The sequence below is a fragment of the Pundamilia nyererei genome, unplaced genomic scaffold (assembly GCF_000239375.1).
Source record: "Pundamilia nyererei isolate P.nyererei 1_Seehausen unplaced genomic scaffold, PunNye1.0 scaffold00086, whole genome shotgun sequence".
Classification (NCBI taxonomy): domain Eukaryota; kingdom Metazoa; phylum Chordata; class Actinopteri; order Cichliformes; family Cichlidae; genus Pundamilia; species Pundamilia nyererei.
This window is the reverse complement of record NW_005187487.1, coordinates 1197470-1218858: the sequence shown is the minus strand read 5'-3', so window position 1 is coordinate 1218858 and position 21389 is coordinate 1197470. Positions and strand designations below refer to the sequence as shown.

The 21389-nt window shown below is 40.7% G+C and overlaps 1 protein-coding gene across 2 annotated transcripts in view; it reads left to right on the top strand.

Moving 5' to 3' along the window:
- The window catches only part of alk (ALK receptor tyrosine kinase), a 400486-nt gene that overhangs the window by 331498 nt on the left and 47599 nt on the right, over positions 1-21389 (top strand). For both annotated transcript variants that reach the window (XM_005738755.1, XM_013912312.1), the window contains exons 6-11: positions 607-738; positions 6983-7117; positions 8037-8140; positions 10251-10423; positions 13441-13535; positions 19892-20008. In XM_005738755.1, coding sequence (XP_005738812.1) covers positions 607-738; positions 6983-7117; positions 8037-8140; positions 10251-10423; positions 13441-13535; positions 19892-20008 — 756 coding nt within the window. The remainder of the gene's footprint in view (positions 1-606; positions 739-6982; positions 7118-8036; positions 8141-10250; positions 10424-13440; positions 13536-19891; positions 20009-21389) is intronic.

Genomic DNA, 21389 nt, shown 5'->3' with positions numbered 1-21389 from the left:
TTTCTGATTATTAAGGTGAAGGTGAGATATCACTTTTCTGATTTGCATAGATATGCAAATGCTCCTGGTTACAATTGAGTTGCTGAGACCGGTGATATCAATTGGTGCCTTTGTTATTATGTGTGTTCTCCCACTCCATGTGTATCTGCTAACTGTATCTGGGTCATGTTTTTTTTTTTCTCTTTGGTGTTTGTGTTCCTTGTCTGATGGATGTGTACTGTATTCAAAGCCAGATGCTCATACTGCGTAAGCCAAGTTGATCATGATGGTGCTGGCAGTCAGCTGATGTAACACAAGGTTTACACTCAGGGGTTATATTAGCCGTTATTACTCACTGATAAACTGAGAAAATAACATATAAATAACACATCAGTCTGAACTTAAACCTAAATTGGGAGACATTTTTCCTTGTCTCCAAAGATGAGGGGTTTTTGTCATTTGTTGTTTTTTGCAGTGCATTCTTTTGATTCTGCTGCCAACAAGCAAAACATCTCCTAAACTCTACCTGAGCTGTGAAAATGCTTTGTTTTCACACACAGTGCCAAAGTGCTAGAGTATCTCCTGCAAACCATTATGTCAATTTCTATTTCTTTCTTCTCTGTTTAGCATCCTCGCCCAGCATGAACATCACACTGGAAGGCCAGTACCACTGTAACAACGGGCCTGAGATCCCACTGGACAAACTCTGTGACTTCAGTACAGACTGCCCGCTCGGCGACGACGAAGGCAACGTGTGTCGTGAGTACACCCTACGCACGGGCCGCTGCCCTTTCTGTGTTTTTGGATAAAAACAGCGCACGTGAAGTCGGTCAGCTGTGGTGAGCCTCCTTTAATGAAGCTGTTGCTTCCTGCCCAGCAGAGCAGCAACGGAGCGTCTTCATGAGCTTTTCCTGAAAGAGAAGCACAGGGAAAGGCCAATAAAAAAAAGCCAGCTTGGCGAGCATTTCTCACCCTTGACATATTCTGTAGCTGTTATTTCTATCTCTTTGCACATTTGTTTTGTGCTTTTCTCGAGGCCTAGGAGGAACACTACCAAACTATGCTGACATCTCATTCACAAGTGAAGTCCCCCAGGCCTCGCTGTTTGTGTGTGTCTATGTGCGTGTGAGTCCCGAGGATCTTTTTTTAGTCCTCCCTGAATGTATTTGTGTTGTTTCTGTGACTTATAACCACGCCGTTGAGATCTTTAACCCCTACATATGTTGTAGCTTGATTTCAGAGTTCTTCATCCATACTATACTGAGCAAAATTAATTTGCCCACAGTGCAGGTCAGCCTCCCATGTGGTGCTTATTAAAATGATGGTTGCTCCCTCGTGTGTATAGGTTTGCTAACAATGAGAGCTGAAAGATAAGAGGGTGAAAATCCCAGCCAGGCACCGTCTCTCTTTCTACTGGAGGAGGACTTATCAGTCCTAATTGGCCTGAGGGGCTAACTCAGGGGTATAATCTCCATTTGAATACAATGTGTATGTAACATTTTGATTTCATAAGATTTACTTGGACATCTGAGCATAAGTAACAATCAGTAAAACACAAAGCCGGTTTGTACACGTCGTAGCAATATTCCTGAATTGTGTTTTCAAGACATTAATCAGACTGGTGGCTGCACACTCGTACATCAGTAACAAACAGAGCATGGAAACTCATGTGTAATATTTGACACAAACTAATGGGTTCTGCAGAGAGAGGCTGATTGTTCTGAGTGCATTTCCGCACACCTTTTCCACTTTGTGCTTTTGTAATGCTGAGAGTGCATGAAGGCATGAAGGCCAGCTGTCATTTGCTCTGAATTAAGGTTCTGTTTCCGTCTCTGCTTTTTTAAAAGTAACAGTCTTTATCTTTTTTAATTAAGGACAAGGGCTAATTATCCATATGTTCATTCCTCAGTCTATCCTTGCACTTTTCTACTACTGTAGCTTAAGTTCTATATTTGCTCCATTTACATCACTACCACTTGTAATAATCACCCCTGCTGGCTAAATCACAGCGTTCCCTCTCTGATACGGTATTCTCTGTGATATCCACAAGTTATCGTCACTGGATTTGATCTATTTAAATCCTTCATGAGCTGTTCAAAGTTCATTAACGGGGGGAAAAGCAGAAAGAGGCCGGAGGAACAAACTTAGCATGTGTCAATCACAAAGATTCCTGACATATAAGAACAACCAAGTCCCTGTGGCTCTTCCTCGCCATCCTACTTCAGCATCATTACACATGAACACATCCTACACTCCTTGTTAGAGAGCTTCCTCTGGTTGGCCTGAGTCTGCTGAAATTCTGCAGACACCCCACTTCTTTCCAACACTAGTTTACCTGCTCGAAATGCTGTTAAAGCTGGATCCATGTAGGAATTCACAGTACTGATGTTTGAGACTCTGCTGCAGTATTGCCAGTGCTGATGGTTTTCTTTGCTTGTTTATCTGTGATAGCTTTGATTGCCTTTTTGGGAGTCAGTCTGCTATCAGTTGGTGACTGCATGGGGTCAAGTTTGCTGTTAGATGGAGTCTGTTTGTGATGATAAACTGGAAAAAATCACAAATCAAATCAGAGTCCAGCCAGAATCTCATAGATCTGAAACAGAAATTCCACTAAAAATGTTGACGTAGTTGCTGCAGGACAAAAATTTTATTGCAGTATGACGTAGCTCGATCACTTTGTTTTTCCATAAGAATATTTCAGCAGAATGCAACCACTTGATTTAAGTCCGCTGCTGCAAAGAGATACATTACGCTCACTGGCGCAGGCTGACTCTGCTAGTTTGGAACATGTTGGCAACCTTTCTGTGTTTATTAATGACGCAGCAGTTATTTCCAGACTTTCACCAATCAGTCCGAGTCACACCGTGAATGTTTGGAGACAGGTTGCCTCCCACCAGGTGTCCGGTGCAATCACGATGCGGTAGAAAGTTGCAAAATTGAAGACAGATTTCTTTTAATTTTCTTTTCTTCTCCTAGCGTGTATGTTGATGACACCGCAAGAGAAACAACAATACTGGTTGATCGTTTAAACGGGTTCAAGACACATTCTTATGGCAGAATAATCGTAGTGAAGTGCTAGTTGTTTTTCATAAGGAATAATAATGCATTAGGGTGGGACTGTAACCAAGGAAAATGGAGGTGAAGCTACTAATGTGCTTGTTACGGTGTCTGTTCTCACCTAAACCCTAATGATTTTGTAAACTGTTTCAGGTCCCCTGGCTCGCCAGAAAGTGAAGTTTGCACCATGCTACCCACCTTGCACCACATTTCAATCCAGAGTCTTACACCGTAACACATCTGATCACTTATCTTGTTTCGACTTTCATTTACAGTTGCTCTAATCTGTCATTTAAGAATGAAGAGCTCAAAAGAGCTCAAAACTTTGATTTCTGAAATTTATTTATTTTTTCCTTTGCCTGTGCTGCACCTCTCTAACAGCAAATCAACCTGACAGTATTTTCCTTAATGCTGCCGACGGGCAAACAAAGAAATGGCAACTACACACAGAAGCCCCACCTCCTTTGGCAGAGGTAGAAAAATAAAGGCACAAAAATTTATTTTTGTAAGGTGCTTAGCGAGTCATCTGTTGGTACAAAGAACCATCTGCCAGAAAGTTAATTGGCAAACTGGTTCAAAACCTTACCAATATAATGTGAAAGTTAAAAGAATTTGGTGATCAAATGTATCAGAAACAGCCCTCTGATCAAGTAACTAAAAACATTTGCTGGCCTCTAGACATATCATATTCATCTCAGTCAGGCTGTCGAGACTCAAAAGCCAGATTGAAACTCAAGTTCAAGTTAAGTGTGGGTTTTTTTTTATGACTTTCTCTACAACTGTACTGAAAATAGAAGATTGGAGTCAGTAGTCAACCATTGCTGATATATTAGACAACCTTATAGATAGATAGATAGATAGATAGATAGATAGATAGATAGATAGATAGATAGATAGATAGATAGATAGATAGATAGATAGATAGATAGATAGATAGAGGCTTAACCCTAAATACTTGGTTAACAGTAGTTGAGGTTTCATTGATGGACATTAAATCAAAATGTTGTAGCCTGTAATAATTCAATGAAGCCCACAAAGTCAGATAAGGAGCAACGGGTTACCTTCATAATTTGCTCACGGGCATATGCAGAGGCTCCGTGTAATGGGGAGAAGTCAAGTAATCAAGTTTTAGTTTCACCTCAGAGGAATAAGATGAAATTCTCGCTGCTCGTACTCACAGACACCTTTGCTTCACATACTGAAGGACACAGGAAGATTTTATTTGTGCTTCTTTTTGTGCGGCATTTTTAGCACCAACCAGGTCAAAATTCCTTCGCATGGCATTGTGTCTGTAGTGATTAGCTGCTTTAAAAGCACTCCACTTGCTTTTGTTGCTATACTACAAAAAAAAAACCTGACAAGTGTCCCAAAAAACATCAGTGCAGATTGTTTTAAACTGTCTTCTTGTCAAATTGCCATGACAGACAGCACTGAAGTCGTGTTGACATTCGAATGAAAGTGACATTATAAAGTGAATGACATTGATAAAGATTAAATCATCACAGATTCCTCTATGCAAGCATGATATGAGTTTAAATCTCTTCCCTTTGTATAAACAGACTTTCTGTCTAAGGCGTTTATGTAACAAGGACTGACTCATCACAAGACAGGCAAGAACATGAAATATACTTATTACCCACAAAGTCCAGAGAAGCTTTTTGTTTACTTCAGAAACATCACAGGAAATATCCCCATGAATTTGCTGTTGCTGTTAGTGTTTAAAAGTAAAACTGCTCTTTTGGTGTTTTCTACAATAACAAAAAGCATTTCAGAGCTGATGTTTTTGAAGAAAGACATTTTTTCTCCTTGTTTTGCTTCCTAAAAAATACATGCTGTATGATCTCTCCTCAAGCCAGTTTTCCTTCCCATTATCTGGATGAGGTTATTTCCAAAAGCATAGCGGTACCACATCACTCAGTCTGTTACAGGTAATAGGCGCTCGCAGACAGGAACTCGGGATGAAAGGAACATAAAGAAAACTTATAGAGGAAACTTTGAAACTTTGAGCTAAAGTTGTTTAAAAATTCAGCAGTGCTTTAAGTATCTAAGGACATCTCATTGTCCTTCTTGGAGGACGGTGCTAACTTCAGTTTGTCTTGTTTGGGCTTAGCATCATTTGATGGTGTGAACTGACTCAGCGAGCGATTCGTCTATTAAGCCGGGAGCATTTTGTTGCACCCGAGAGAAGTGAGTGATTTCGTGAAAGACTGACGTGCCAGAGTCAAATCAGTTTTCTGCCGGCCCAACGTTAAAGTAGAAAGGGTGAAATTGACAGAGTATGCTTGTTTTATTGATGTAAGTTAATGCAGTCTGAAAGCCAACGGAGTAGCTTTTTTAAAAAATCCTTGTTTAGCCAAGAAGTAAAACTTTTCAGGTTAAGAATCTCAAAAAGGCCAAGTTATAACAGTATGTATGATTGACTCTTGTCATTACGGTGCATTTGCAGCGATTCACTGACTTTATTATTTTTTAAATCTGTTTTCTGTAAAGAAGCACAGGATGAAGAAAATTGTCCTGATAATGAAAGATTGAATTTAAAAAACGTGCCTTTGATAGAACACTAGGTGTTGAAATACTTGCTCTACCAAAAATTGTTTCTAATTTTTTCTGTCAGTTTTAGCAGAAGAGGAGAAATGGCTTTTGGAACTCAACAGTTTTGCACTTATTTGTTATGAAGGATTCGTGTGCCAGTGAAAACCATGGAAAATTGTAGAATTAACCATTTTTCTCAAAACATTTTACTGGCCTGAGGAAGTTTTAGAGAAGTAAATAATCCCATGGAAACTTGCTTCAGTAATATCTGTATAATAGAGTGCGTGGTTCAATTAAAATTAACTGAGAGGGAGAAAAAAATCCATACTGATTAAATAATACCGATGTTTGGGGAGATTAATCGAGTCACTTGACGTTATGATGTTCTCTGTGTGGGGTAACCATCACATTTGTAGCTTGTACTTGTACAAACTTTAAATTTGCACAGCACCGGATAAATGCCAACTCTAATAATGTCTGGCCTCACTCGAACAAGTGTGAGCTATGACTTGAGAAACACCAAGACCCAGGAGATGCAAATTGAGGACAGTATAGTAGAGTTCATTTATTTCTCCAAACATTGTTGCCTCCCAGTCATTTATGTTAATCAGGACTACATAATGGCCGTCTCGGGGTTTGACACATTTTATTCAGTAAACATCTTACTGGTGTGTCAGCCTTACTTAAATATTTATTTTTTATTAAAATTACTAACTTATTATGGAATTTATTATAGCATATGTCACAGCATAGCATCGTAAACTGAGTTGTTATCTTTCATGTATGCACAAATGTTTCAGTCAGAGAAGGGTAATTGGTAAGCACCTGTATTGTGAGCTCTGGTTATGAAACTGTAACAGGGAGACACACTCCTCTCTTGGCTTGTGTTGTACCCACTACACAATCCAATAATTCCAACGTTTTCACTGTATTATTGATGTGCAGACTCACTTTGCTCGTGCCATTCTGCGAAATTTCGAACTGATTGGCATCCCAAAAGAAATGTCACCATCTCAGCTTTCTCATTTCGCCTCAGACTCTTTCCCGTCTCCCTCTCTAGACACATCAGGGCTCTTCCATTTTCTGCTTCTGTTTCTAGTGTCTGTCTGAGAGCCCACCTTCACCACAGCTCAGTCTTAATTTCCTCCAACACATCGAGTCCTGTGAGCCATTAGTCTGCACCTCTTGTGCTTCTCTCCTCTCAACCTTCCTGCCTTCACTGTCGCTCATCTCCTTGATCGTCAGCCTCCACCCTAGCCCTGTCCTTTTTCTCCTTGAAAATTTGGCTGGCAGTGTTCACTTCACTTTCTTCTTTCACCCTGCTGCTGGCCCTGTCCAGTCATTATGTGCCCCCCTCTTTTCTTATCTTCTTTGCCTCTCCTCCCCTGATATATTCTTTCCTGTCTCTCTCCAGGCCGTTTTCTCAATGGCAGCTACTGCTCTTTTGAAGAGGGCGAGTGTAGCTGGCAGTCAATAACAGGCCGCGGTCTCTCCTGGAAAAGACTCCAGTCACCAGTCAAGGCAACCAGACAGACCTGCCCATCATCAGGTAGCTCAGACACGCCTTTTATCACATCACGAACACAGCTCCGATCCAACTGTGAGATGACTCGTTTGCAGGCTCTTTTAAGTTTGAGCAGTGTGACCTCATTGAAACTGACTTCAAACGAGTTATCGGGGCTTTTTTTTTTTTTTTCACTTGATCTTAATTTTGAATATTTGAGTCTTGAATTTGTGAGCGTGGAAGGAAAACACAGCCCATCTCGATATAGCTCAAGCATGTAGACTCTTGTGACTCCAGTTAATCATCAGTGCAGTGACTCAAGTGGGTCTCATGATGCAATTTTAAAGTCTTGCTTTGCTGTGGCTTGTTTTTGTTCTCAACTATTTGCAGATCTCTCAGTAGAGTGTGGGGGGAACTATAAATGGAGCACTGTAATTTTACACTGTGATCGTAACCTTTGGGGTGAGAGTTTAAAGCCTTTAGTTTAATCAGTTATAGTTCAGAATAGAGAAAATTCAGGGGAAACCCATCAAAACTGTCACTAGATTATTATTGTCACCTTTCTAAATTTTCACTAAGATATTGTAAGACAAAATATCAGTATTCCAATCTTCCTTTTGTTATAATATTAGCAATACATGTACTGTTATACCATGAGTATTGTGGTTGACGTTTCATGACAGTATTCTATCAAGTAATACTCTGTGATCCCCACCCTTAGACCTTTAAAATGATCTCAAGTATAGCCAGTGCTCTGCCCTGCACTAACAAACAACGTGATCCAGAAAATGCCTAAAGTTTTATGAGCTTTTCCTTTGTTCCTCTTCTCCATTATTTTTTTATTGAATTCACCCAGGTAGGTTTTGAGTAACCTCGCTGGCAGACAAATGGCAAATAAATAAATAAAAAAGGATTTTACATTTCTGACACTTATCTTTGTTATGGATGTGTGTGTGTGTTAAAGGTGCTACATTCACTGTGGAGGGAGGCCAGTCTAAAGGTCAGCGTGGCTCAGCATTACTGAGGAGTCCTCTCTTTCCTCCTCCTTTAAGAAACTCTCCGTGCACCGTGAGTTCCTCCACATACTGCTCACTCGGTCTGTCTTTCCAGTCTCACATTCAGAACAAACCAAGGGCAAATGTTACAAACTACCAACAACTGCTGTGATTCTTTTAAAAAATGTGGCTTTGTTTCTAGTTGATAATCATCCATATCTCAGCTGAAAGGACAGCTGCCCCTAGACTTTATCAGCAGGTAAAAGCCCGGGACTTGGTTGGAGTGTGTCCACCTGATTTGTTTTAAAAGCAGCTTGAAATAGTGCAAAGCTGAATTTTAACCCCAAGATAATTTTTTTTAAAAAGAGAACAAGAATGCTGTCATTGTTAGCTCTTTAACTCTCCATGATGCAATACTTACCTGATGATATACACTTTATCTTTAAGCATGATACACGGCAGATATGCTAATGTTTGCAGTTTAAGTTTTAGCAGGTCAGTACACTTGTTATGGATTTGTTAGGCAGCTAATTCCAGCTAATACATATTACACAATGTAAGGCTGTTTTTACTTTGAAAATGTAAGATGAGTTCAATCAATCAATCAATCTTTATTTATAAAGCACTTTTCATACAGAAATGTAGCACAAAGTGCTTTACATGGTTAAAAGCAACCCACCCCACCCCATCCCGCCCTCCAATTCACTCCCCACACTCTCATTAACATAAGCGGTCATGGATACATGCACACAACTTAAATAGCATTTTTATGTTTTTGAATCAGCATATAACCTTGACTTACTTTATGTCTTGAATATGATCCCAGTAACATCTTTAGAAACCAAGCAGTAACCAGCCACGACAGCTGGTTAGCACTGAGCCATCTGTATTTCCTGTGAGACCCTGAGAGACAGTGAGGCTGACCTCGTCAGTCACAGGTTCACACATATCGCAAGTGATGCATTATTAAGATCGTGATATGCACAGAGCAGGTCTCCAGGTAAAAAAAAAAAACTTCTGTACTTGACATCTTGATTGATGCTGCTGCATCTTTGATTAGTCAGATATTAATATTTCTCAGCACAGCGACCTTTGACCTTTTGTGCACATGGAGGAAGTTAAGTTGGATATGCTGAGCTGATTAAAAGGTCAGAAAGGTTGTAAAACAAGAGAACAAGTTAGCGCAACTTTAGAAGAAAAACACAGAGGAAAAACTCGATGGAGGAGAAAAAAAGACGGGAAGGAAAACAAGAAAAACAAAACAACAAAAGTGATGTTGCTGCTTCTTAAGGTGCACATCAGAGGTGTCTTAGGTTTGTGGAGAGCAATGCAGGCCGTGATGCGCCGCTGCTCACAGCTTCTTGGCGCGCAGCCAAAGATTAGCAATGATTCCAGATTAACGCTCTAAATCCGTCTCTCTACACTGAACCGGTGCTGTTCAGCCTGGCCTGTCCGCTCTTGGACAACTTTGTTGAGGATATTAGCTTTGGGTATTAGCTACAGGCCGCTTTCACTTTCATGTTATTCCCAGTGTGCACGGTGCGGCGCCTGTAATCTTGATGTTTAAATGTTCACCATGTGGTCTCTCAGTTGATAAGAACCAAAACCTGCCATCCACTGGCACAATGCAAGCATTCATCCTAAAAGTGTTGAATTTAGTCATCAGGCTTAAGCCAGCATCTGTTCCACTTAAATGGTGAAACAAGAATTATGTTCTTGGCTTCAAGAAACGCTGGAGAGGGACGTGGTCACATCTTGAGACTTGCTTTTGCTGTTCAATTCTCGTGACAGCCTGTGTGTTGTTTAATTTTCAGCAGGTTTAGACCCAGCATATCCCTCCTGGAAAAGACAATGTTCGGCTGATATGTGATGAAGCATGCAGGCTGCAAAATAACTCAAATTATAATCCTGATTGAATTCTATTAATCTTAGAATAATTAGAAGTGAACAGATGGCTGTTACTGATTAATCTCAGTGCAATTTTAAATGCATTCCCCCTTGACTGATAAAACATTTGGCTGGTTTCCTTCAATTCTAAAATGCTCAAAGGACGTTAAAGTTGCTGGTGTATTTATAGTTATATTTATACTAACACTCGCTATATGTCTCAGAAATCATCAGTGCAGCTCTGTTTTAACCTGTAGTGCACAGTGATCATTTCAAATCTCATCCTACTTTCACAGGTGCGATTCTGGCTGTGCTTCGCGAACTTCCAGAAGGGGGCGCTGTCTCTGTGGATCGTGGAGAACAGCACAGGCCCCGACAAGCCGCGCCAACTCTGGCATTCAGCCACCCAATCCAAATCTGAAAGAGGCTGGAAACTCGTCGCACTTCCCCTTTACGGGCTGGCAGACTGGTATGACAAGTGCTTGCCTGTTTCACCGCATGTCAGGCAGCTGTGATTATATCGAGGCAACGTGTTTGGACTGTCTGAAGGCATCAAACTGACAGTTCCACTTTGAAGTGTTTAAGAGCAGTCATCGTCAGTCATCCGACTCTGATCCCAACAAATCTCTGACATGCTCACACAAATACTAAAGCGCTCCCGCAGCAAAAGAAGTCTTAAGAAACATGATAGAGAAGTTCTTCCTTATAAATGCAGATTTTCAGCATTTTCATTCCATTTTCTGGGAACATTTCCTCTCAGTTTCATAAAACTAATGAATCCCATAGGGACCCCAGTCTTATACAATGGACCTGCCATGTGTACGCTTGTACAAAATATCCACTCTTTATTCCACTTGTCTGTGATGAAAAAAAGATAAATCAATACACAAGGCTCTCTCCGTTCGCCATGCCTTCCAATTAGCTACGGCCCTGATTTCCCCTCACTGAAGAGAGAAATAAAATAAAAAAATAGAAAAAAGTAAGAAAAAAATCACACACACAAGAAACTCCAGATACGGTATTTCATCTCTGTTTGCCTGACTGGGGGTTTCTTTGCCATTCAAGCTTGGATAATCCTGCTCCCCTGTGAGTGATTAATTTTTGATTCCTGGGTTATGTAGTCAGCTGTGCTTGTGCTCTTAATTAGAATGTCATGTCCGTAACCACGAGGTGAACCTGCCAGACTTTGCACATTGACCTTTGTAGAGCTTAAATAGAATCAGAAACACAGCTTAAAGTGCAGGCAGAAGTCAGGGTAAAGCAGAAAGTAAAGAACATGCAGAACATGTGGGCTGGCATGGTGTAATGTACTGAACAAAACCCCAAATAAATCACAGTGACACAAACCTCAGCTGACTGAACGGGACCAAGCGGCGACTGTTTCTTGATTTATAGAAGTCTTACCTATTACAGGTTATGCAACTGCCATTGCTGCACCAATCAGCAAATGCACTTATTCACTATATTCCAGCAGAGTTAGATCACAGGAATGATATTGCTCTGCTCAGAGCCAGGATATGGTTAGTTTGACTTGGCATGAAGACTCAGGAAGGAAACAGTAGATCTGGGGTCAAAATCCACCATCAAACCTTCTTTAATACTCGCAGATAAACATGTTATGAAATGGCTCTTAGTTCCCTGTCAATATTTTCTCGATTTGATATTTAACTTATAAACCAGGGGTATCAAACATAAGGCCAGAGGTCCAGAATTGGCCTGATACAGACTCCAATCTTGCCCACTGGAAGATGTGATTTAGGGCACCAATTTTGGACTTCTAAGTGTATTTTTAAAAGTTTAATTGCTTTTTCTACTGAAAAAGACTTCTCCCATTGCCATTCAAATTACACCAAAGTAATTAGGTAACATAGCAATTAAATTACAGATAAGTTCTAGTTTTTTACTGTACTATAGAAATTTATATTTTAAAGGGATCTTTCTGCGAGAGAACAAAAACGTTCTGTTTTATAATTAAAGGATATTCTGCAAAACACACATTGATCTCTTATTATTTAAGTCCAGAGAGTTTTGCTGACAGATTTCTTTCATTTAGTAAACGAGCATTTCATTTATCATGTTGAAAAACTGAGAAATGCTGTTGAAATTGCCCTTCTTTTTCTTGTGTGTATATAAACTTCTTTACACCAACAGAAGGGGAGTTTTACTGGTCTGGCCAATATAAGATCAAAGTGGGCTTTACATATGGATGGGTTTTCTGTGGGTTCTGTGGGTTTTCTCCAGGGACTCAAGCTTATTCACAACAGTCCAATATGAATCTTAGGTTCATAAGTGATCATAAATTGGCCGCCTTGACCCTAAATTTGATAAGAGGTTGAGAGGATGGGTGTTAGTTAGCACTATTCTGAGTTATCTGTTACAAAAATAAATGAATAGATAACTGATAATTCTAAAATGTAGCCATACAGTCTGTGCATGTGCCACAAAACCCTGTATGAGTGAGCACTCCGGGTGCCAGTAAAAAGGAAAACCTCCCATTTAACAGCAAGAAACCTTCAGCAGAACCACACTCAGGGAGGGACAGCCATCTCCTGTGACTGGCTGGAGATGAGAGAAAAGAGAGATGACAGAGAGAAACGAGACAACGGGCAAATTAAAGGAGAGACAGAGTTAGAATGCAATAACTGGTAATGATTATTGCAGAAGTGTGTGTATAAACACAGGGAGTGAAAAGAGATGAGCAAAGAAGAATCACTCAGTGCATCATGGGAAGCTCAGCAACGCCTAGGCCTGTTGTATCACAACTAAGGGGTGACTCAAGGTCACCTGATCCAGGCGTAATTATAAATTTTAAGTTTTAATCCTAACTTTAAAGTAGAGTCAGTGTCTGTCTTCAAAATCTAAACTGGGAGCTGGTTTTGTAGTAGAGGGCCTATGGACTGAAGACTCAGCGTCCCATTCTACTTTTGAAAACTCTTGGAAGTATAAGTAACTCTTCGGTCTGAAAGCGAAGTGATCTGTTGGGATAATAAGAGGGTATGAGGTTCAAGCTTTCTCAGTTTAGCTCATACATTAGCGCTCCATCATTTCATCAAAATATGGTAGATTCTGACTCCAATAAACAACAGTTTCCAAGTCAGTGGGTGACATCATGGTGGTTACATACAGGCTTTGATCCAATGTCTTCTCTTTACCATACAGATGTGAGATCAGTTTTTTCTCCTAACATCTGGAAAAACAAAGGCCTTGAAAAAGTGTCACTTTGAAGGTTTGCGATTAAAGCGCTTCTCTTATATATGTTTAACTATAACCATGTCAATGAGTTTAATCTTTGTAAAAGTCAAACTGCCCTTTTTTTTTCGTCTGTTAAATAGCAAACCTTGTGACACACAATGCACACTCTCAAAGGCCAATTCTCAGTGGGAGTTTTCTTAAAACACAATAAATTATCTCTCTCATTGTTTCAGACAGAAGCTGTCTCACTATTCACAGGTTGTGAGATGTTAAAACTCCTCTGCCTCTCCACAGGTTCTTTCTCTATTTCAGCACTGAAAATGGACCTGGACCCGGTTCTGCCATTTCTGTGGACAACGTCTCTTTCAGCATGGACTGCTTCTTGGCATGTGAGTGTTTTTAAAAAGCATTACTCCTTCCTTTTTTCGTAATTACGTATCAGGCTGTGGCTGGATTATAGAAATTGTTTGACTGATTGCTTGATTGATTGGCCATGACATGTACAAAGAGGAAACACTGGGGAGGATAAAAAGTTAAAAAAGAATTTCTACTTCAGCGAAACTTAAGTAAACAGTTGAAGTTACCCAAGGCAATTCAATTAATAATCAATACAGGTCAGCCTCATGTTCATGTTTCACAGACAGGAGATTTAAGTGAGCATCATTTTAAACCTTTGGAAGAATTCATCAAGGATTTACTTTGTCATTATTTATTCATTCCTACCCATAATATGGCGCGCTATATGCTTGCATAAGACTTTTCGTGAGACCTATTTTGGACTTCTCAGTAAAGATTCCTGCTCTGTTGCTCTCTCCGTTAAATGTACTGCTGCTTTCCCTTTAGACAGACTGACAGGTCTCTATGGAAATTATATGTAATAGTAAATTCCTTAAATCACTTTCTTTGAGAACCTCGTACGTGTCTTGAAATGTCAGAACTGGTGCTTGCTGATTCCTGAGGGCTTATGTTCCAATGTCACACTGCTCGCTTATAAAGGTCAAGCTTTCCGTCACCTTTCCAGATATTTTTGTGTCATAATTGAGATGGTTTATCAGTATAAAAACACGAGTGAGATGACAACCATGTAAAAATGAGAATGAAAGGTTAGGAGTTCAGTGCCTCCTTCCATCTGTGCCTATCAGAAGGAACCAGTTTGAACTGTGACTTGAATAGTAATGTGTGAGAGCATCCTTTGCCTGAATATAGCTCTGACGATGTGAACTTTATTTAAATATAACAGTGCCTTCACCCTGGGCAAAACAACAACAACAAAAATGACAAGGGCATGAGTGGTACCCACAGGCAGACAGTTGTTTGTTTTCCCTGAGTTTAATTTGATATCTCGTGATAGTTGGTGGATTATAACACTGGCCAATTGAAAGCTTTTTGTGGCATCACACATGATTGCTATAGCCACTGAAAAGTCAAAAACTAGGTGTGGGGAAAAAAAACATTTAGTTCAGGACCACTGGAGTCAACAAGAGATTGATGTTAGCATCTGCAGTAATTTATATTTGGCAGCATGGCTCGCCTCTGGGATCTTCCGTGCACGGCTGGAAAGCTGGAGGCAACACTGAAGTGCGCAGGCATCAGTGTTGCCTGCGCACTAGATCAGATATGACACTGATCTAGTGAAACAGCCTAAAAGGAGGAATTGTAGTGGAGGTGGGTTGCATAGCGGCTTGCAGGGTAGAGCAGGCTAAAGAAACTTAAACAGCCTTCTCTTTATACCCCGGATCAGGTTTTGAGAACAGCTGATGATCTGGGATCACACCTGAACTAATAATGTTCGTGATTCAACAATAATAAAATAACAAAATGAAACAAGCGCAAACCCACTCTGTAAACTAAACTGAATTGGAAACAAAAATGAAATTAACGAGTAATGCAAAAGTGTTATGACTTTGATACAATTACAACAACGCAATGAAAGATAAAATGTTGAAAATTATTCAGTTATTGCGTGAGCTACCGAAGCATGTTATTTAAGGAGCACTTTTCATCCAAATGTAAAAGAAAAAATAAATGTGAATGGCACACAGACTCTGTGCTGTATCACCGTTAGATGATTAATTTTTTTCATCAAATTGAGATATAATCTCAACACTACTGCCGTTACTCTGAAATGTATTCAGATAGCGTAGCTTTATCTGGTGTATATAATTGAGAAATTGTTGTTGATCCAGGCTGGAGCTTTGTCACCTTCACCCTGTGCCGTACAGGCTTTCTGGATCACGGACTCTTTATTTAAAGAGATTACGTTTTCCAGCAGATATTTGCACAACAATTTGCGTGTTATGTCCTCCAGAGCAGAGGCACTGGTGTGGCAGTGCTGAAGGATCACTCATTCCTGTTGCACTCACTTCTCAGATGGCAAGTTCTTAATCTGGACCCAGTATCTATTACCTACTGCTATACTTGACACAGTCACTTTTTATCGCCTATCAATCAGGCTGGTTGATGGGAGATGCTGAAGCTCAGCAAAAGATGTGATTTCCAGGAGTGATCCCAGTGACTGATTAGCATGATGGATTCCTGAACGGGAAGGCTCAGCCTTGTAATGTGTTTCGGTGAGAAAACATAGTGCGAACACATTATGCAGAGGATCAGCCACCCGTGGCCTCTTTCCTACATTTCTACAGGCTTTTGTGTGATGTATAGTTTGGCAAGCATGTGCGCTTGATGATGCATCCATTGCCCTTCAGGTGTTGGACCAGACTGTCATTTTTATCATTTTATCCTCAGCAGAATCAATAAATTAGTTTATTGGGTTAGACAGCGCAGGAAGTTCATCCTTTTCTCTCTGGCATGTGCCATAATTTCTTTTCCCACGCACTCAGATGCATTAACAGGAGGAAGCAGCTGCTTCTATAGAGATCCCCAAACATTAGAGTGTGCCTCCTCAGTACCCGGTCCTTGACTTCGCTGAATAGTCATAATAGCACTTCTCCAAACGTTTACCTCTGCAAAAGATGAAGTTAAATTGTTGTTCTGAAAGCTGAATCACCAGTTTTGTAGTGATGTCTTTATTGGCTGTAGCTGTCATGTAACTTGGGTATCAAGGGACTACAGAAATTTGTTCATTTTAGCAATTATCACTTGCACATGTCTGTGTTAATAAACATGACACAGCATGTACCAGCAAGTGCTAACGTTCTACAGTCTCCCGATGCATTCAGAGCGACGGCATGTGGTGCCAGTTGAAATCCTTTTTCATTCCCTAGACATCAAATATGCCATATTTGATCAGTGGTGTAGATCTCACTTCCAACTTTTACATATGGAGGCTTACTTGAAGTCGTGTTGTGACAGTACCCCAAATCCTGATCTTTTCCTTAATCTACTAACCCTAAACCTTACCAGAAATTGAGAGTGAAAGTAAGAAGCAAATAAGGAAGCAGTGGAATAATAAAAAAAAATAAAGCTCTGCTGCAGGACATGAACTTCAATCTTTTGGCAGATAGCTTGTGACTCACTTCACCTTCCAAACACGGATTACCGGTGCTTGTCGTATCTCTGTGGCAGCAGAAAATCATAACAGAAGGGCACTATTTGACACGTTCAGATGAGAATGTGTTGTTTATTCATTCCATGTGTGGCCAGGTCCGGGTTTATCAGCAGCTTTATTCTCTTATTTTTGCAGCAGCGGATCAATCAACATTCACAGCAAAGGTTTAGATATGGCATGCTCAAGTAAACAGAGAAATAAATGGAAAAAATGTTGTATTTTTGGGCAGCATTTGAGACAACGTGTAGGAGATTTAGTCTCCATATCGTCAGAAACTGACTGTCAACATGATCAGTCTGTGTGGATACTTCTGAGAGCTATCACAATCTGGAGATATTTTGAGCTTGTGCTTGGGCGGTAACAAGGTGAACCCCCCCACCCTCTCTCTGTGGCTGGCCTCTGGTGAGCTTCAGGTAGCTTACGGCACCCTGCTAATGAACAGTGACAGCCACGCTGGCTGTTGCCTTGCCCTGTGGTTCATGCTGCTCCGTGGTGGACCTGCTGAGTCTTTCTCTTGCTCCAGCGGCATACCAATGCTGTGTGCAGCAGCTCCGTGTGTTCCTTAGTTCTGCAGCAGCATGTTACCATGCTGAGAATAACAATGCTATGAGCTTTATTAGCAACTTTGTTGAAAATATAAGAAGTTCCTGAGCTTGTGTGCCGCAACACTTCTAAGAATCTTTGACTGGTGTGTAGGTTTTCTTTTTCTTACCCTCACAATCAAACACATTGCAGTGACTTGCTTGCTGTGATCCATCAAATCTGCACATAAACTCTATCCGTATCAAAGCTCCCAAGCAGCGAAGAGTTGGACAGTCATATTAATTTGAGGATTACAGGGCTAGGGAATGAGCTATTGATTTTTATGCTGGCTGATTTTAAGAACGCAGTGTTGAGGGTTTTTAAGCTTTGAAGACAAAAATTGCAAGATTCTTTTACCGCGAGGCATTTTCAGTCAAGACCAAAGCCATCTGATTCAGTACAGAGCTTTGGTGTATATTTAAAGCCCAACTTTTAATAATACATATTACCCAGAGGAACTCAGGTGAAGCTGCGGCTCAAGTGTACAGAACATTTAGGTCAAGATGTTTGCTCTGAGTTAAAGCGAGCAGGTTTTTTTCCTGACCAGATGCAACTCTGGCACATAGTAGCTTTCTAAACCTTTCAGCTGTTGAGGGAGTCCCCTGCCATATTGTCATAAATGGTGAGCCTTCAGCCTGAAGTGACAGGGGAGCCAGAGAGGAGAAGAGGGAATGTTGTTGTGGTAAAATGATTACAGAGATAAAGATGAAAAGTGTTGTTTTTGTCCCCCGACACTGACATAATGACAACGAAGAGAGCAGGCCTGATTTGTTTTCACCGTGGAGGCGAACGACACGATGTGGGGAGCTTATTGGCTCGTCACAATTAGTGAAGTTGTAGTTGGATTTGAGCTTCTTATTCACGTCTTTTCCAGCATCTTGAAAACAGCACTGACTCATTGGTGGGTTTCCAGTGTTATATGGAGCTGCAGGCTTTTACTCCAGTACTACTCGTGGCTCAGAAAAGCAAAGATGGAGAGAGAAATTCTCATGAACCTCTAAATCATCCTTTGCTGCTGTTTGCCATTCAGGGCAGCCCTATAGAGACTATCAGGCAGCTACAGTACAAACAAACTGTGTGCCATTCTGCTGGTGAGCAAGACAGGCCAGTCTGCAGCTACAAACCTTCTCTTTTCTCTCGCTGTATGAAATGCAAATAGACCCTGTAACCATGTAATCATCCTCTCTGTTCGATATGCAAACCAAAAATAGAACTTCATATGCAGGTCATATGCACAGAAGAGCATCATTTATGATTTATTGTTTGCATGCTTCAAGTATCTACACTGAGCACATTGAAAGTGTTAAAATAAACCTGCCAGTGTTTGGCTGTGTAGCTCAAACTGCAACAGTTTCTTTTGTTTTAAAGCCGAGTGGGAAGCCTGACGTCTCTGTGTGGCATGTGTGCACCTTTGCTGTAAAGTGACATATCCGAAGCAGGGCTAGCACAACAGCAGGCTGTCGAGATCTGAACCCGCCCCCTTATTTGTTGTCGTACAGTTGCGTGACGGCAGCATTATCGGAGCAACAGATCTCAGCAAAGCTTATCTGACATTTTTGGAAAATAATCTCAGTTGTACAAGAGTCCTGTGCATTCACATCAAACCACAGGGGTCATGTAGTAACAAACCTCTGAGCGTTTTATTCTGCACAACGGTATATCAAAGAAATGAGATGCTGGGCAGAACTCTCCAACAGAAGCATGGCCTCTCCTTGGAAAAGGAACTCAAGCCACAAATGTACGAGCTGAAACGTAGCTGGCTTTTGAAATAAAGTGAAACCTTTGCTCGTGCCAGTGCATGCTCTGCAGTCTCTTCTGTAATGACTATTTGAATTTTAGATTTCACTGCATTGTCCTGCAGGATGTTGTTGGACATTATTTGTTTTAATCATTCCAGGAATTTCTCATTACGTAAATGAATTGCGTTACGTTCGGTTGACAGCATTACATCGATTGTTCTTGGTGCCTACACAGGTTTCTTTAACACCAGTCTTTTGTACCACTGATTGCAGTGAATGGACCTAATCAGAAAACATGGATTCAGTCAAACAACAATAGGAGCTCCACCTCTATTGAAAACCCGAGAATGGGGACGGGGGTACATGCTTTTTTTAAGGTTAACATCCAATCATTTTAGTAGTTAAAATTCTACCTTACTTTAACATCTTTGGGAGAAAAAACAGTCCCTGCTCTCTGTCTCGAGCCCTTATCTGTGGGAGTTTTGCCTTCAAGACTTAATTCTGGGTTTGAATTTGAGGCAGAAGAGATCAAGGTACCAACAGGTTTATGATCTCAGTCCTGGGAATGCAGTGAGGCCAGAGGCTTGATGGATTGCTACAAAATACCCAGACTGAATGTGCTTACCCATCTACAGTAGGACAGAGGCAGGCAGAGATGGAGTGGGGCTCGCTTGTTATGCATTCGTCTCCTCCTGTATGGCCAATGGTGGTACAAATGAAAGAATGACCCCTGCTGGTGGGTCTGCATTTCTGTGCCAGCAAGAGGTTTGCAGTTACTGTGCCTTTTTTTTCTTTTCTTTTCTTTTTTACTTTTCTTCAGTATAAGAGCAACAGGATTTTTATTTATTTTTTGTTGCTGCAGATGAAGTGTGACAACACAGAGCCTTCTCAATAAATCCATTGTGTTCTATTTCAGCCAATGGCGAGTTTCCACCGGTGGTAACCACACCCGGGCTGCCGTTTAGACCAACTATCAGGACTCCGCCCCCTTCCATTAGGAGCCCACCGATGATCTTCCCCACCACAGATTACTGTAAGTGCAAGTTTGATTGCTACCATTCAGCTGAAAGTGAGCGATGGTCAGGTCAGATGCAGTTTCACTGTACAGGAGAGCTGTCTCCATCTCCTTCTGTCTCTTTTTCTTCACTTCTCTTCTTTTTCCTCCTACATCAAACTCACACAGACCCCTGCTTCTCGCATTTAATACTGCTTCCCTCTTACCCCACACGTGCTAAGCCTCAGCCTGGCACAAGGCATGGACTGCAACAAAGTAAGTGTGCCCCCTACTGGTGTGTCCCACATCCACATTTGAGCGAGTGCTGCAGAGCTCTCCTTTGGCATTAAATGGAGCAGGACGGGCAGTTTTGAAGTGTAAAATCCGCCAATTTGTCTCCTGAGAATGTCAATGGAGTCGGTTACACAGGCTTGACATTTTCCACCTCACACTCTCTCACTTCTGTGCTTCAAAAGGTTAAAGACAAGCAAGAGATTCAATTTCTATATTTAAAGTCATAACTTGGAGTTACTTTCATATCATACCTGTTCTGAAACACATTTCTTCAGCTAGAAGCTTTGAAGTACTTTGAGACACGCTGAAGTAGTTGAGGTTTTTCTGCTGAAAGTTATCTGGCAGTTTGACTTTGGAGAAACACAGGATGGAAAATTGTTTGTGAAGAACATGTTCCCTCTATTTGAATGGGTACCTTTTGTATTCTGAAATTATTTCTACCAAGCGTGAATACAAAACACTTCATACGAATTTTAAATACATGTGAGGTGTTTTTCCAGTCCAAACACGATTGGTATGAGCTGCATTCTCTCACTCTAGGACTGTAATTGGATTCATCTATATCTTGTTTTCTCTCCCATGAGGCATAAAAGGCTGTTATAGCATTCATATGCAGTTAAAGCCAGCAAATCAATTTTGTAGTGTATATAGACTCATCTTGTATTTGAAACCGGTTAGACAACTCACACTAACACACTGTGGGCAGACATTTGCTTGGATAATAAGTGTGACATACTTTTTTGACCCTGGAAATTACTTCTAATTATAATAGAATTTAAAATTATTATTGCTGGAGAAACTGTGGTGAAAGGAAAGCAAACTACAATCATGCTCTTTTTATTCATGTAAATACATTTAAATTAGATGTCTTTAAGTTTGTGGAAGAATGTTTCAGATTTAAAAGTGGAGCACTGTATTTAGAAAACTTTCCACTAGCCTTAATCACGATGATAATTTCTTTATATAGATTCTCAAGAAAAGCAGTTTAGAAGCAAATAATGCAGAGGTGAAAAAAGAGTAACCTTTGTAACATTGCCTGATGAGTGCTAATGACTAAATAGAGTGCACCTGTGTGTAATCTAATGTCAGTACAAATACAGCTGCTCTGTGACGCCTCAGAGGTTGT